At 36.1% G+C, this 17515-nt stretch overlaps 1 protein-coding gene across 4 annotated transcripts in view; it reads right to left on the bottom strand.

Annotated features, from left to right (window-relative positions):
* The window catches only part of LOC114053724 (tetratricopeptide repeat protein 39C), a 112413-nt gene that overhangs the window by 52040 nt on the left and 42858 nt on the right, over positions 1 to 17515 (bottom strand). For 3 of the 4 annotated variants that reach the window (XM_027876855.1, XM_027876856.1, XM_027876857.1), the window contains exons 4-6: positions 15351 to 15465; positions 8338 to 8686; positions 4935 to 5103 (exon numbers count right to left, since the gene is read on the bottom strand). In XM_027876855.1, coding sequence (XP_027732656.1) covers positions 4935 to 5103; positions 8338 to 8686; positions 15351 to 15465 — 633 coding nt within the window. The other variant, XM_027876858.1, reaches the window with a different exon arrangement.

Here is a 17515-nt window from a genome sequence, read left to right as displayed (position 1 = left end):
TTTATTTTAACAGACAAGAAATGACCTATTGTGGTTGCTGAATCATTTCTGAATCAGTCATTAGTCTTCAAGCAGATCACAGACTTACAAAGGCCAAGATTAAACATGTGATGAATGATCAAGAGTTGACTGTGGCGATACTTCATTTTACACAGGAATTGTGCTCTTGAAAATCTGTTCAAATAAACCATACTTTTTTCCAACTCACTTAGATTTTGGCAATACTTTATCTTCATTTTGGAATAATTTTCAACAGGAATAGCTTCTAACAGTTTATCTGAAAGTTCCTCTGTGCCCTAGTCTGTCAAGTATTCAGTGATCTGTAAATGAATACTTGGGTAAAATAGGGAAGTTCTTACATAAAAAACAGAAAAACTGAAAAAGAATCTCTTAAATTTATGTTCTGTAGTATCATCTGTCTCTAAATTGTCTTTTCTAAAAGCTGAAAGTATCTTTATAGTATTTGAGTTTATGTAGGAGAGATGTTCTTAAATATGTTTTTCTTGAGTTAAGCCAACTCTTAACACAGATAACATTTTTAGGTGTGTGCAAGTGTGTGTGTGTGTGTATATATATATGTATATATGTATATATGTGTGTATAGATGTGTGTGTACATACATCTATACACACATATACATACATATACCCACATACCCAGAGGTTTCAACTACACAGAACAAGATGACTCTCCAGAATAAGCTCATCACTTTTAAACTCAACACCATGCTGTTAACTCAAGCTTTGACTGACATTACCTCTCTCAGTCACCTCTCCCCTGTGACTGAAGGGCTGAAGGGCAGAATACCAAACTCATCCCAATTACTTCTTTTAGAGAAGGCAGAAAATGGATGCTCAGCTCACTCCACATTGCATCTGCTATTGTGACTGGCTTCAACTTTAAGGAACAAGATGTTCCTGCATCAGTTAGCCCCTGATGTCCCCTTGCCAATTTCCTGCATCCTGTTGTATACTGTCTCCCGCTTAAGAGTGTAAACTCTTTGAGGACAGAGACTGTTTTTCTTTTGATTAATTGTATCTTCAGTACTTAGCACAGTTCCTGGAAAGTAGTAGGCATACAATAATGTTTACTTGATTACTGGATTAGATATCGATAAATACACATATGTAAAGGAGTCATAATGTTGTTATTGGACATTCATTCTATGGAACCCTCCATAACTAGATCATTTTGGAACTTTGAATAACTAACCTTGAATGCCAAATTCTGATTTCCACTATTTGGTAAATAACATCATAGCAAGAGAAGAGAGTACTAATTTAATTATATGGAGCACAAATTCAGCAAGTATGAGAATGTCAGATTACAACTATTAGAAAACTCTAATGAGCCTTGATTTTATAATTAAGCCATAGGTATTACTTTCTGTGATGTTTTGGTTTATTTCTAGAGTTATATTAATAACAGAGTCCACTTGCTTGTCAGCCTTCTTCCCAGAAACTAATAGAGGTAGAAAAATTCATTTTGTTTTAAAGTGAGAAAATGGTCTACAATTGGAACCACAATTCACAACCAGATCAAGCAGTTAAAAAAGGAAATGTTAGCTCAAAATTGTTTGGTTATAACCATAAAGTAGAAACAGAAGGAAAATAAATGCTTATTCTACATAGTTGTTCAGTTGCTTTCAAGGAAATCTTGAAAGAGATATAATATGGATATACATAGTTCTTTCCTAATCAATACATTGTTAATATAATGTAGTCAACTAGTTAAACAAAAAGAATCCTTTATTTCTTTACTCTATAGAATATTATTTTAACCTTCACAGCTAACAATAATTAATATTTATTAAACTCCTACTTGAAAGGCACAACAGTATTACCAGTTTTTTGGTGTTTTTTTTTTAAGTGTCTCTTTTAAACAGCCCTCTCGGAACTTATATTTTTAAAAAGGGGTTACTGTCTACTAGACCAGCTTTAGTGTCTGAAATAATTCTCAAGATGCAAAGGCTGAAATCAATTAAAAATTTCCATATTTATATATGACATTCCCTGAGAGTAAGTGCATTTTATAAAATACCTTGAAAGCCATTAGATTTAGGATATAATACCTCAAACTAGATAACCCTAAACTCTAGAAGAAAGAATTCTGAAAAATTTTCTGGATAAACCCCAGGCTAGTTACTTAATACTACTGATGAAAACAAGAGGAAAAAGGGAGAAGGTAACCAAAAACCAATCGATCCTAAATTCTGATTGCCACTGCCAAGAAAAAAAAAATTCAAGAATTGTTTTGCAATGAAGGTGTTCAACACCATCAGAGAGAAGATCCAGTGTAGAGTCTGAGTCAAGGAAGGCTTTTCTATGGATAATGACGTCCTCCAGATGCTCGTGTTTACAGATATTTGCATTAACACCTGGAACATTAAAGAACATCCTAAAAAAGATCCATAATCCAATGAATTTGGCCTAACTATCCACATAGGTAAAACCAAGTAAATGTGGAAAGTCTATTGTCCAGATGATGGGATGAAGTTGAATGAACCTATGGAGGTTGTGTATAAATAAAAGTAAGTAAAACATGGAATGCCTTTTGAAAATAGCAAAATCCTTTTAATATGCCAAGCTTCTCACCCAAAACCAACAAAAAGACCATCACTTATCATCAACGTACTCCCAAGAGTGTCTGAATGGCAGTAAGTCATCAAATACTATAGTCTCTGAAGAACTGAAATTGCAAATCACCAAAAATGCATGGTGGGTGTAAGCAGGTGACAACATATCACAAACAAGAGACCATAAAGAATAAGTGGTGTAAAGGAAATCAAAGAAATGTGCACACTTAAAAAAAAAAAAAAAGGTGGGCTGGTCTCATAGAGAACAAGAAATACTGACGGACAGCACACAGGCTTCCTTGGTAGTCTTGCAATGTCAAAAGAATGCAAAGAAAGCCCTCAGTAAGCTGGAGAGACATCCTGGGGTGAAGTGATAGGAGGACACGGACCAGAGTCTCCTAGGATGAGCAGTTAAATGATGGGTTGCGGCATGAGGGAAAACTCACATTAATGAGATCATAGATCTATCTGAATATAACTGAACCTTGATATAATGATTGTTGGCCAGTGGCCCAAGTCACAACTCAAATGGGCCGGTGATAATATAAGCTAGTATTTGAGACTCAGAAAGATTAATTCTCTTTTGTACATATTTGTGTGAGCATCTCGTCTTATCCATTAGACTTTGAACGCCTCAAGATTAGGGACTATGCTTTGCCTTTCTTTGTATCCTCGTACTTGACCCAGGACCTGGCACGCAGTAGGAACTTAATCAATGTTTACTAATTGACTGATTTTAGTCAGTCTGCTTACTGTCACATTTAGTTTTTAAGAAATATTTTATATAATAATAAACATAAATACAACAGATTAAACCTGGCACCAATTTACATTTAAATAAATAAAATTCAAATTATAAAATGTCATAAGTTTTCAGTTTAGTCCTGAACAATATTTTTTGTACATTTGTTCATAGTTACCTTTTCTCTGGTATGTTCATAAATCAATATGAACCCCGTTCTTTGGATTCTATTTTTTTCTGCTTGTCTTGTTTTATAAAAGCTTCCCATATTTCCTAATATTCCTCATACTTCTCTGTCTTAACGGAATTATAATATTCCACTGCATGAATGTACCACAATTTATTTAATCATTTCCCCACTGTTGAACATTCAGACTGCTTTCAGATTTTTTTGCAATTATAAATAATGCTGCTATGAAAATAGATAGCTCTTTGGTTATTTAGTATCATATAGAACTAAGTGCCACTTTAAATTATCTTTTGCTAATGTGGTATTTATAGAGGAACAATAATTGTATTAAGGAGGGAATGCATGTAGTTAACAGAATGATTTTCCCCCTAAAAGAAAAGCAACATTAAGGAAGTCTCATATATTAATCAACTAATAAGAAGGTAAAATAAAGCTTTTAACACAGGGAGTGAATCATCATGGCTCTCATGAAAGACTATAGCTGGCTAAAAACCTTTACTGGACTACAGCAGCAGATTAATCAGATGGATGGCAGATAGCTGCTACTAACCTTCTCAACTACTCAACTGTACCGTGGGTCAGTCCACATTTGCTCTATCAATAGCCACCTGCATTTAGATTACATAGCTTTTTGTTTATGTACCCAACTCTATAATTAGCATTTCTGTCATTTTCCAAACTATCAAGAAGTAAAATGCTTCCTCGAACCAGCAGCATTTACCATCAGAGTGGTTTAAAAAAAAAAAGGTAGGCGAATGAGAATTCTACTGAATTTCTAAAGAGAGATCTAAAATAGATGCTGTCTCTAGATCAAAAGCAAGGCTTTTGATGTAATGCTCTGGAAGTAGGAGTCTGGCTGTGCAGATCTGCTACAGTGTTGGATTTGGAGCTGGGGGACCTGGAAGGAACGTAAGCACTCCTCGAAAGCATGGATTGTTCCACTTTCTATATCTCCAGCCTGGCACAATGCCTGACTGTTTAAACAGTTGTTTAATAAATTATTAACAAATTATTACATAATTCTTTAATAAATATCTGTTGACTGAGTGAGTGAGGAAACTGAGGGTTTGAGAAGGCACTCCCAAATCACAAATTTTCTCTTTCTCTTAAGCTTAAAGTGCATTTATCTTGTATTAGCCCTCCTTCATCTAAAAAGGAAATAACTGAATTTCCTGCCATTTTCTTTACTGACAATAACGCCACAAGAGGACAAAGAACAAGATAACCCTCCACGATACTTCGGTCACTTTGCAGAATATAGAATATTATCTGAAAACTTACCGATAGACAATGATGAAAAAAATATTCTGTAGGAATTTCAATAAAAATGCATGTAATTCAAGTTGACATTATTTTTTAATGTCCTTATTAAAATCAGTATAAGACATGATGAATATTTTTCTTTTAAAAAATCAGATATATTGTACCTCTAATCTCTGTATTCGTCCCTTGAAGAACATAAACAGGGAAGAATTTGGATAAGCTGCTTCTTTCTTCAGAAGAATCTCCTTAGCTTCATCCAAGCCTGCCTTGTTATCGCTGCCATCCAAGGCAAAGAAAGGACGAACTACAGTGTGATACCATAGTAGAGCTAATCTAAAGAAAATTAGGACAGTGAAGTTAAGTAAACAATTTCACTGGTCTTTTTAGTCTTCATTTTTAAGGACACATATCCCGCATCCCCCAAACACCTTTCAATTAGTACATTTTAAACATAATTCTTACCCAGATCTGGATTTGTATAGCCTCTAGAAATAAAAAGACTATCTTCTGATATATTTGAGCTATGTCAATACTCTTTGAAAATCTCAAAGCGTTACGTGCAAGATAAAAAGCAGTCTACTCTTTGCAATTAGATGACTAATTTTTAAAAAAGGTAATAGAAACATTTCTATTTCCTGAGTCATTTAAAAATGGCAGGTAGAGAGTCAAGTCAAACAAACAGCTAGTCAAAATTCAAACAATTATTTACTTGTAAATTGAATGCAAACAGAAGTACAATGCAAATGAAATCAATGCACAAATTAAAAATCTTAACCCTTCAACCAGAGGCCTTAGTTTCCATATCTGTACACTGTGGTCCTTTCCAACTCTAAATTTGAGATCCTATGTACTTTTGGCCCCTTGAAATAAGAGAATTACCATGTCCTTTCCACTTTTTCCAGTGGGCATATAATTTGCCTTTTTCACAACAAAGACAGTTAATTATACTTATGGTATAATAAATAAATACATTTTTATACAAATAGTAATAGATGTTAATAGATATAACTAACAAAGCTTAGTGGTATAGACCTCGGAACTTGACATTGATAATTGAAAATTACAAGCTACAGTCTCAAATTACAATGACTGGATTAAAGTACATAAAATGATCTGGGGAAAAAAAAAGATAGAACCTCACTATTATAAAACTTAATCGCAAATTACACCTAGCTATTGGTTGGAATGGATGATTATAATACAATAAGCTTTTAAAAATTCAGTAAAATCATTACCTGACACTGATAAAGCCAATATGACTTATATAATGTTAAAAGAACAGTTATTCTATTGCTTATAAGGAATTATCATCATTTAATATAATCTAACAAAATACCTGTTTGAAAGAATAAATAAAAGTGATGAATAACTGGCATGGCGATCACAGGTAAATGAGCATGTCCAGTAACTGGTCACATTTTTATAACACTTTACATATGTAAAACACTTTCCTCACAACAATAGTGGGAAGTAAGTAGTGCAAGTATTAGTATCCCCACTGAACCCATAGAGAAACAAAGGCACAGCGAGAGTAATATTTGTTACTTGAATGGCAAGGTTGGGACTTGATTCAAGTATTCTCACTCCAAGTCCACTGAGCCTTCCACCTTCCACAAAATTCTAGAAGTTTTGGTCTGTTCTCTTAAGAAGAACAAGTATTTCTCTGACAATTGTTTTTACACTATTAGTTTGTTTATTCAACCATTGCAAAGGACTATTCAGACATGGGATAGGATGAGTTCATTAAATCTTCAAAATCAGTGGGGTCCACATGAATAACGAGACAAGCAAAAACAGCAAGTGCCATTTTGAGATGCCTAGCTTCCAGGAATAAGAAGGTACTGCTGGGTTCTACCCATATTAGGTCATATTTGGAATACTGTGCTCAATTCTAGGCACCTCAGTTTAGGAGGACACCGTCACGTTGGAGAAGAGAGCAACTGGATGGTGAAGGGCCTTCAGTTCAGTCACATAAGGACCAGGTGAAAGAATTGGGGATGTTAACCTAGAGAACAAAAAGTTTGAGGGATGTGATAGCTCTATTCAAGCATCTGTCAAGTGGAAAAGAGATCACACTTTCTCTAGTTAAGCCTGGAGGTAAGAACCAGAAGCAATGGTTGGAAGCTACAAAGAAGATCCAGTCTCAATGTCAGCAAAAATGGAACCATTAAAGTTATTCAAAAGTCGACTGGGCTCTCTCAGAGGTGGGGGGTTCCTCCTCACTGGAGGTTCTGTTGCAGAGACAGGATAACCACTTGTAGGACAAATGATAGCAGGAAATCTTCTCAGGTATTGCCTGGGCTAAGAGACTGCTAAGGTTCCTTCCAACTCAAATTTAGGGAATGAAAGTCTATGGTTTCTACTATTTTCACAGGACTGTATTGGTAGATACTTTTCCAAATTATAAAATAAAGATGATTTCACTAGCACGTGCAGAAGCTCCTTTTACCAACACAGGTCTGGCCCTTTCTCTCAACTTCTAGTCTCAGAGAGTTGCATAGATGGAATAGTGTAACACTGTGTTGCATAGCACATAGGACAAATGATTTGCCTGGAGTCACACATATAGTTATATATCAGAGGCAAGTCTTGAACTCAGATCTACTTGGCTCCAAGGCCAGTTCTAATCACTGCAACACGTAAATAAATATGAATCTTGAATTAGAGAGCAAATTCTCTTGCATGTCAGTCAGTGAACAAGCATTATTAAGCACTTACTAAGTGCCAGGCACTGTACTTACACCAAAAATTCCGAAAGGTCTCCTTTGATAGCATCGCCTTATCTGAAGGATTTTACAGGTAGGGGTAAAGTGTAACTCTAGAAAGAAGTTCTCTTGTATCATTATTTTATGTCAATTGACAGTCAATTTCCCAAAGATAACCTTCAATGATGTCACTGGTGACTACCATGGAATTAAGAGACTTGCCTAATAACCCTTTGCTCTAGCTGGAGAGAAGCATCTCCTCTGCCCACCTGTTCAAGTACTCATGTTTCCATTTATTGCACCGACAGAACAAAATAATATGGCTGAGTTTGACTGATGTGTAAAATGTAGTTCATACTTATGACACCAGCTCAGTGATTAATGTGACACAGAACTAGATTTCGAACATTTAAAGTCTCTGTAAGTACAGAATTCTTAGGAAAGTATAAAAATGTATAATGAACTTTCACAATTTCAAACCCAAATCAGTATTTGTACAACTTCAAAAAGCATTTGAAATTGTAAAATGAAAGGTTGTTCTAGATGGCCTCTGGGGTGGTGGTGCCTTTCCAGCTCTACGTCTCTGATTTTATGATTCCTTCACTTAACAAGATTAAAGTGCAATTAAAATTCTCATTAGAATGTTAAGACAATAGATGGTCTACCTAAAATTCTACATTACAGTATCATCCTCCAACAGAATAAAAGCCACCAATGATGCAACAAGTTTTATAAGGCATCACATTGTGTCAAGCAACGGATTGTTTTACCTGCTGTTTCCTTTAAAGTCTCATCTTTGATTGTAGTTTACTTACTTTCAACACTATAATATCTACCAAAGCATTGCAATATAGCTACTCACGTAGCTAAAGGAGCCTTCATGTCCTTACTTTCACTTGCATACATCAATGAAGAAAGGCCCTGCATTCGGTCTCCAGGAAAACCCAGCAGGTTGATGATTTTGAGAAGGTTTGGTGGCACCATGGATATACAAAGATGAAATAGTCCATATCCAAAGCTAACAGCCCCTTTCAGTCTATTTAGAGATTCCTCTGACACTCCCTCCACAGCAACGTGATTATCATTTGCAGCATCTGAGGGTTCTTCAGTTAGTTTTTTCTGATACAGTTCCTGTAGGGCATTGATGTCTATGTAGCACTTGTTGTAGATTTTCCAGGCTTTTCTAAGGATCCATCCACCTTTTATGTATGCTAGGGAAAAAAAAGAGAAAAAAGGAAAAAAAATGGGTTTTTGGAGTATAAATTACCATATTCTGAATATAAGAGCAGTTATGAGATTTTTCAGTATTGCATATTTACAGCCAACATGAAAACCAGGCCAATTTTTAAGAGGGAACGGCATGGATTCCAAATTTCATATGAAGACTATCCAGAGATTTTCATTTTAAATATTAAAATACAGTGGATTCCAAATTTCATATGAAGATTATCCTAAGTTTTTCACTTTAAATATTAAAATACAGTCAAAATTCCATATGTGATCATTTAATTGTTGGTGAACAATCTACGTTGTTGGTTTGATGCTTTTTTTCAGTCTATAATATTACTGCCTTTTCACACACCCCTATTCACTATATGTATGTCACACACAGAGCTCCCATCCAAAAAAAGATGTCCAGTGACAAGAGGGTCCTAGGAAAAAGCTCTTCTCCTACCATTATTTTCAAGGTTCCCCCATTATTTTTTTTTGCTACATCCTTTACTTTACCAGAATGTAGCTCAAAACATGGGCCACCAAGAAGGCAACAAAAAAAAAAACAACAGGTGCAAAACACATCACATCACCCAGAGGTGTGCTTTTGGCCTGGGCCCTTCCCCAACAACATTTTTACAAGTAGATTAAAGAAGACAATTTGGCTTTTAAAGTTTGACTATTATGATCACTTCTATAACACAAATTCAAGGAAGAGGATATCTTTGTAAGGAATGTCAGTGGTAGTTGTGGAGCAAATGTATATACTTTCCTCATCTGCAAAGTTGTAACTAGCAAAAATGTACACATTACAGATTTGTGATTACTTGAAAACACAGGAAGAAGGATGAAAGCAATGTTCTATGCAAGGAGAGACAAAAAAATACTTTCAAGTTTCAGGAAGTTTTTTTTTTTTTTTTTTTAAGAATTCAGGTGACCAAGAGTGGATGAGAGAACTGGGGTTATATTTAATATATCAATGTTCACTAACCAATGATTATCATGTCTCCTGTGGGGGTCAATATTAACAATATATCTAGTCTAAAAGTTATAGGTTATTGATGGATGATGGTCTTTGTAGAACAAAATTTACCAAAAAATACTTCAAATTGATACAACATTTTAAGGTTCACTGTGCACTTTCCTCACAACACTGTGAAGCACATAATGCAAGTATTATTACTCCCACTTTGCAGGAGAGGAAAATAAGTCCAATGACTTGCCCATGGTCACACAGTGAATAAGTGGTGGGACTGGGATACAAATCTAGGTCTCTTGATTCTAACCCTAATGCTCTTTTTTACCACTACTGTGCGTCGGAAAGAGGCAGGAAAAGAGATAAATGGGCTCACAAAGCATTAGTTTATTTTTTTCCTTCTTAATGAAAGCATCAAATAAAAATAAACATAAAAAGCATGGACAAAATGTAACACTTCTGCAACCCTAAGCAAAATGCTAGCAGTTATCACAAGTACATACAGATAAAAAAGATGATTAAAAGGTGGCAAAAGATTAGCAAACAAGAAACAAATCTGAAATTAAAAAAACACACTTGAAAATGTGAAAGGATGAGCTTCAAATAAAATGGCTGAACCTGAGAATTTGTAAAAACCTACAATTGTTAGACAAACAATTATTTGCTGAGTGAGAACTATGCAAAGTGCATTTAGCACTGAGGTTGTAAAGAAGTTTTGTGCCCTCAAAGAGTTAACAATTAAGAAGACACAAATGCATGGGAAACTAAAATTGAACAATGCAAAACAGTAACTAATTAACTGCTAATTACACTGGATTGCAAAAATTGCCAACAAACACTGGCATACTTGTGACACTGTCCCAACCAGTGTCATTTTGCAATAACGTAATGACATAACTGCCCCTTTCCATAAACCATCCTGACATCTTCAGGCTCCTTGGCCTTCCCTGGTTCTTGCTCCCTATTAAGAGCTCCAGTTCCTGTTCTCCACTCCCAAGCCTACCAGTAAATCAACAGTCAACAAGCATTTATTAAGTGCTTACTATGTGCTAAACACTGCTAAGAGCTGAGAATGCAAATATAAGTAGAAAGAACAAGGCTCTGCCTTCAAGGAGCTTACATTCTAATGGGGGAAGATAACATCTAAAACCTCAAAGGGAGCTGAAAAGCAGAGGAGGTGACAGAGACTGGGATACACAGGAGCCCGGTGAGAGGGTGCGGTATGAAAAGTCTGAAGTGCAGCCTGTAGAGGAAGGAGTCATGGTTGGCCTGGATGCCTTAAATGGAAAAGGAAGTGAACAGGAATAAGCATTTATTAAGTACCTACTATGTGACAGGCACTGTGGGAAGTGCTTTACAAATATTATCTCATTAGAAGTTCTGGGAGGAAACATCAGAGGGAGAGGCCTCTGGGGAGAGGATACTTCCAAAGTGAGAATTCCATGGCTGAAGTTGAGACTTCAGGGTGAAAAGCTTGGTCCAGAGGGCAGCCTGCAGAGGACCACAGCTCATTACCATTCTCATAGGACCACCTGACCCACTGTAATATTACTAACTTTAACGTTATGTTTTCGTGGAGCTAATAAACGATGTTACCAGGCTAACATGGAGTGCTCCCAGGTGTTTAGAGGGTACATGTTGGAAAGTAGTACAAAATTAGGTTAGAGAAAGGGTGGGTCCAGAGTATAGAGAATTTTGAAAGCCAGGCAGAAGAGTATGTTCTTGATATAGTAGGAAAAAGCCAACATTGGCCTCTAAACAGAAAAGGGACATAATAAAAAGAATGTTTAAAGACAATTATTTTCACAGCAGTATGCAAGACAGAATGGAAGGGGACAAAAGACATCAGATAGGAGGTTCGCTAAAATAATTCTATCTGGAAGTAATAAGAGCCCAGACAAGGGTAGAAGCAGTAGGAATACTATTCTGCCCCACCCCAAAAAAGGAAACCTCATCTTTGTGCATATTTCACAGAGCTCTCCTTAAAAAAAAAGTAAAGTTCACTTTAAAATAAAAATGAAATGAATACAGCTTATTATAGAATCTGACATCATAATTTTTTGTTACTTTAAAACACATAAAAATAATAAAATTCCACAAATTTTGCTGCTCTCAACTGCATGCTACTAAACAGAATCCTAAATTTAGATCTAAGCAATTTAAAACAAAGAACTGGTTGCAATGAAATTCAAAATAATTTTTTTTTCATTTAAAGGAACATTTTATTCTTACTATTTATGGTAGTACCTAAGTACAATTTGGGGCTAAGATAACCCTCTCACTGCACTATTTCCATAATTATGGTTCTATAAAATTCTAAACACAGCAAAGCTCAGCCAGATGGAGACTGAGGGAACTTCAGACCAGTCTCAGTTTGTACTACATATTCAATAGTACTGCAGCTTACAGAGTAAAACTTATTAGGCCAGTCGTCTGCAGCAATGCAGTCAATGATGTCACACTCACAACGCAGCAGCGAGGGAACGGCAATAATCTGTCTCCTACACACACACACACACACACACACACACACACATTCTGTTCTCATCTCTTAATGATGAGATGTCCCTCTGAAATGTCACATTCAATCAATCAGTCACTCAGCTCCTGAAAGTCTGTACCAGTGGAATGACTCATTGGTACAAACAGAAAACCACAGACAATCTGTCAAGTTGGAATAAAGTCATGGCCCAAACTAGCTAGGCAGCAGAACTGGGGTCTCTGTCCCCACAAACGGATCTTTGACCCTTTAACTCTTTCGTGATAATGGGTAGAGGGTTTAGTTGTGAAAAGAACCTATCAAGATACACTAACATTTCCCAAAACTAAATTTTTATGGTGACTGAGTGAGATGGAAGGTGGGGAGTAGGAAAGAAGGGGGCAGCACGATGCATTTCCATTGGTGAATAGGTATACTACTGCTTCCACTACTATGAATAATAACCTCAGTCCTTGGCACATAGTAGGCATTTAATAAATATTTATCGATTGATTAATAATTTACATAATGTTTCAAGGGTTTGCAAAGCACTTTACATATGCTGTCTCATTTGAGATAAACAACAACCATGTGGGGAAGATGCTATTATTAACCTCATTTTACAGATGAGGAAACTGAGGCTAAGAGAGATTAAGTCACTTGCCCAGGGTCACACAGCTACTAAGTGTCTGAGGCAGGATTCAAACTCAGGTCTTTCTGTCTCCAGAAAGACATTTAGCTGCCTACACTACAAATACTATGTGTATTTGTGTCCTAGTATACTTACCACAGCGGAAGTAGCATAGTTGTTGAGCTCTGTCCTCTTTATTCTTCCACTTAAGTCCCAGTCCATCACACCCTCCTCTGGTCATATTGTCCCCACACCTACCCCCCTTCCCAGGTAGGGCTTGGGTTTCCTAACAATTTGACTCCAGGTTGTGAAACCATCCTCACACCCCATGTCCCATAACTGTCCTCACAACCCAGAGACTGACTCCTCTCACAAGGGCCAAGGAACCATAAAGAATGGAATGCAACCCTGGATGTAAAGCTACTCACTCAGAGGTCACCCACAGGTTTTATATTTCTGTTTTGTATTCATTTTGTATTTGTTATTTCCACCTCTCCTGGATGAAAAATAACAACAATAAACAAAAACAACTAAGCTGTGTGATCTTGAGCAATAAGGATAACAATATATTACTTCTCATGATTGTCAAAAAATATTTTAAAAAAAATATAAGGTACAAAAATTTGAGTGGATATTATTACTACTACTCTGGCCATATGGTCCTCTTATCCCACTACCTACTGCTCATCTCCTTGCCTGGTGGCCACGCCGCCTTATCCAGGAAGGCTGGGAACATGTTTCTACACCTCCCTAGCTTGCATACCCCTCCAGAGAGGAGAGGAACACCTATAACAAACACCTGAATACTTTCATGCCCAGGAGGACTACTTCTCATAGGAAAAATGTCCATTCAAAAAACACCTAAGAAAAAGATCCCCAAATGCAAAATCAACATAGAAGACAATAAATGGTAAGCCAGTGGGCCACTGACAGGCAAGTTAAGCACATTTTTATTTTGCATACTGTTGCTTTGAAATATATGTGAAGCTATTCAGCAGAAAGCTATTTTTGTTGGAATCTGAGAGCGTCTTGTCTGTCACAATTTCATTTCAACATCCATACAAGGTTGTTTAGCTGCAGAAAGAACCAGGTAGGTACATTGTCAAAACAGCAAAGACTAAATATAACTCAAATGAACTGATCCTGCAAAAAACCAGGATTGATGAAATAAAAATTAACTCATGCCTCAACTTCTGTCTAAAAGTAGCTTTCTTTCCAAGGAGTTTTTAAGTCAGAAGGAAAAATAAGGAAGGCTTACAACCTTAGTTTGAGATCCCTACAGAAGTAGACTTTACTGTCCTGTTTTTGAACAAAGAATTCTAGATAAACTCTATTATTCTTTCATTTCTGATGCACTATAATGGGTAAAGGAAAATGATTAATTTTTAAAAATAGTGTTGTACTATTCCTTTTTTGCAGCCCAGTGCAGCGTCCATGTCTTCTGATTTATAGGCCTTTCATCAGACAAGTATTCAGTGTCCAGACCAGTAAGTTACTGGAAGAGATTTGGGATGATGAAAAGGAAAAGATCTAACATGGACAGGTTGTATCCATGTTAGTGAAATACCAAAGTCTTATTGTATTAACATATCAGAACTCAAGTAAAAGTCAAATTTAATTTTAACTTGACCCAATTAGCAACCAAACATCTTTGATTTTTCCAATAATGAATGAAATGACTTCAGAATGTTGTATGATGAGGAAAGTTTGTATCTCAACTAAGTAGCAAAATATCTTACACAATTTTAAAGTAAAATCTAATTTTAGATTTTTCTTCTCAAAGAGTTTTTGCCTATTCATAAGATAAGTTTTTACTAGTAGTACTGGACAGGCCCTTACAATGAATATCTGAAAAAGTAATTTATTTTGCTAAATTTAGACATTACTTTCTGGTTAGGAAATCAGATTCTATTGGATGGGTAAAGGGAAGAAGCAATAGAACTTTTCTATGACCAAACAAAAAAGGGATGTGTTTACATTTTTAAAATGAAGATTAAAATGTTATTCATTCAAGGAAACTAGATTATTAGTAATTTCTTTTTTCAGCCTTCAAAATCTATATTCGAAAGATAGAGCTCTAACCAGTAATTTCTCATTTTAAGGTTCATAACGCCAGACTGGTTGCCACACAGAAACGAAGTATGAAATAGAAGATGATGGTGAACTAGAAGACAATGGTCATCTCCACTTTCATCACCAACATGAAGTGACTGTCTTAATAAAGGACTAATAAATCTTTTAACTTAACTAATTAATCCTTAATAAAAGGATAGCTCTGTGAAGTTTGGATTTAGTCAAAGGGCCAAACTTAAGGGCCTCGAGGCCACAGGTTCCCCACCTCTGGCAAACACTGCTGAGACAAGAGGATGAAGCAGAGACATACTACTACTACTACTCCCATTGCCAAGTATTTGCTTGTGTGTTTGGTTTACCTTTCTTAAGTAGTAAGTGATAATAAGAAGCATTTGGTACCCTATATTTTCAGAGGCTGAAATAGGTGGCCTTCTAAAAAAAAGAGTCCTATTGGTAATTTACCCACTGAAATGGAGTAAAACGTTAAAAATGTTTCAGCATTACCTGACAACTCTTGTTTCACAAAAGAAAGTACAGCCAAGTAAACCTGACAGTCAGCTATAATTATTTGTCTCTGAAGTCGATCAACCATAGATGGTGCAGATTTTCGAGCATCAACCTGTTTGAATAATGCAAAAAAGGAAAGGAAATGTCATAATAAAACATAAAAATAGCAATCTTATGCGCTACCCGTTTGAGATATCTTTTCTTTTTACTGAATGAAACAATTCTAAAATTAGGATTGTGAAACTTAATTGCTCAAACATGTGTCATAATTTAACAGTGTTTTACATTTTACAGCTTCATTGACGTGACTTGTTATTTTAAGAGTGTTGCCTATGGAATATTTAGCCAAATTTATAAAATTTGAATGAAGTATCTCAAAACATTATGTAACTAAAAGTGAATTTTAAGAACCTATTCAAGTCTGCATATCTTTCTTTACCTTGTTTATAAGAATAAATTTTTATTAATGTTTGTTTTTTTATTATTTTCCCCATGTTCCAAACCCACAGTCCCCCACCTCTTAAAGAGGGGGAACGGGGTTACTTTATATATGTCTTCTTTGGAGTCAAGCTTGATTGTTTTAATGTTGCAGTTTTCAGTTTCTTTACCTTTTTGTTGAACAGTCAATTCTCGTTTATGCAAAGTTAATAGAGGGAAATGATGGCACAAATTAATATAAAGAGTAAAGAACCTAAAAGTTAATTTGAAATATTTGCCATCCTAATTATGTTTTCTTTAGGCTTATAATAAAGTCAGTTTATGATCCCACAGTAATCTGGCTCATGGTAGCTAAGAGGTTGGAGAGTATGTATAGTTGGAGTGGAAATACCTAGGAATCTAATGGATGATTGATTAAAAAAAAAAAAAAAACAAAACAAAACCAGCCTAGCCTTAAAACTGGAGAACTCACAAAGGGAAATGAATGCTTAGTTGCAAGTAAAATTCACCCTCTCCCTACTACGTACTTTTAGGAAGTCAGGGAGGAGCAAAAGTGGCCCCTACAACTTAGATCTACTTACTATACAAATACCTCCCCCTCCACAAAGTCCTACTCCGCTGTCTATTCATCATGGTGCAGAGGGGAAGGACTTGATGTTTTTGAAGGTTCTGCCAGTGGAACAAAAGCTCCCAGCAGGTCAACTAACGCTGAAAGAGATTATGAGGACCTGTGGGCAGAAGACAGCAGAGTAGTATAGTAGACAAAGTGGTGAAACTGCAGCGAGGAAGAACTGAGTTCAAATCCTGCCTAAGACATGTAAGAGCCGTGTGAATGTGAGCAAGTCATTTAACCACTCTCAGCCTGTTTCCTCATCTGTAAAATGGGAATAATAATCGCATCTACCTCTCCAGGTTGCTGTGAGGATCAAATGATAAATACATTAAGTGTTTTGCAAACCTTAAGGCACTATATAAATGCCTGTATATTAGCCACCATAATAATAGTAATAGTAATAATAACAGTAATAAGAGGTAGAATTTATATAGCACCATGTGGCAGCCACTGTGCTAAGAGCTTTATGAATAGTATCTCATCTGATCCTCCTAACAAGCATCATCTTATTGGGCTTCTTTGATAGGACAAGAAGGATAGGGATGCTATAGAGATGATAAAAATGGCTGGTATGACTAACATTACCTTCTTGTCCTTCTATTCCCAGACTCTGTCTCTCTCCTTTCTTCTTCTTTAATTAATCCTCCCTCTCTAAGCTTCGACACAGAAGGGTCTGTTTCCCAAATGAAAGAAGGAGCTGGCCTGAGGGCCAGTTTAGAAGAAACTCAAGCTTTAAGCTTAATTTGGTTCTTGGAGATACTGTCCCATACCTTTAACCATACTGACTGTACTGGGAAAGCAGGAGAAAAAGGCTTGGGCCACAGTGGCCACAAAGTTCTATAGAAGCAAACTAATTTTTAACAAGCTGTTTTGTAAAACAAACAAGCAAACAAAAAAACAACACTTCACTGTCTGTGGACATTTGGGTTCTGCCCAGCACCCCTCAAAACTGCTCTGTAACAAAAAGAAAAAAGAGTGGAGGTAATAGTCCTCTCATTGTCACCCACCCTCTAATGTGGGAAAAAAAATTGTTACTAATTCCTGCTGCAGTTTTAAGGGCAAATGTTCTTCTATCTATGGTTTCTCAGATGTCATAAGACAAGATATGAGG

Source organism: Vombatus ursinus, unplaced genomic scaffold (genome assembly GCF_900497805.2).
Source record: "Vombatus ursinus unplaced genomic scaffold, bare-nosed wombat genome assembly UNPS02014812.1, whole genome shotgun sequence".
In the NCBI taxonomy this organism is placed as follows: Eukaryota; Metazoa; Chordata; class Mammalia; order Diprotodontia; family Vombatidae; genus Vombatus; species Vombatus ursinus.
Note: the sequence above shows the minus strand (reverse complement) of the source record. Positions and strands in the feature narration are given on the sequence as shown.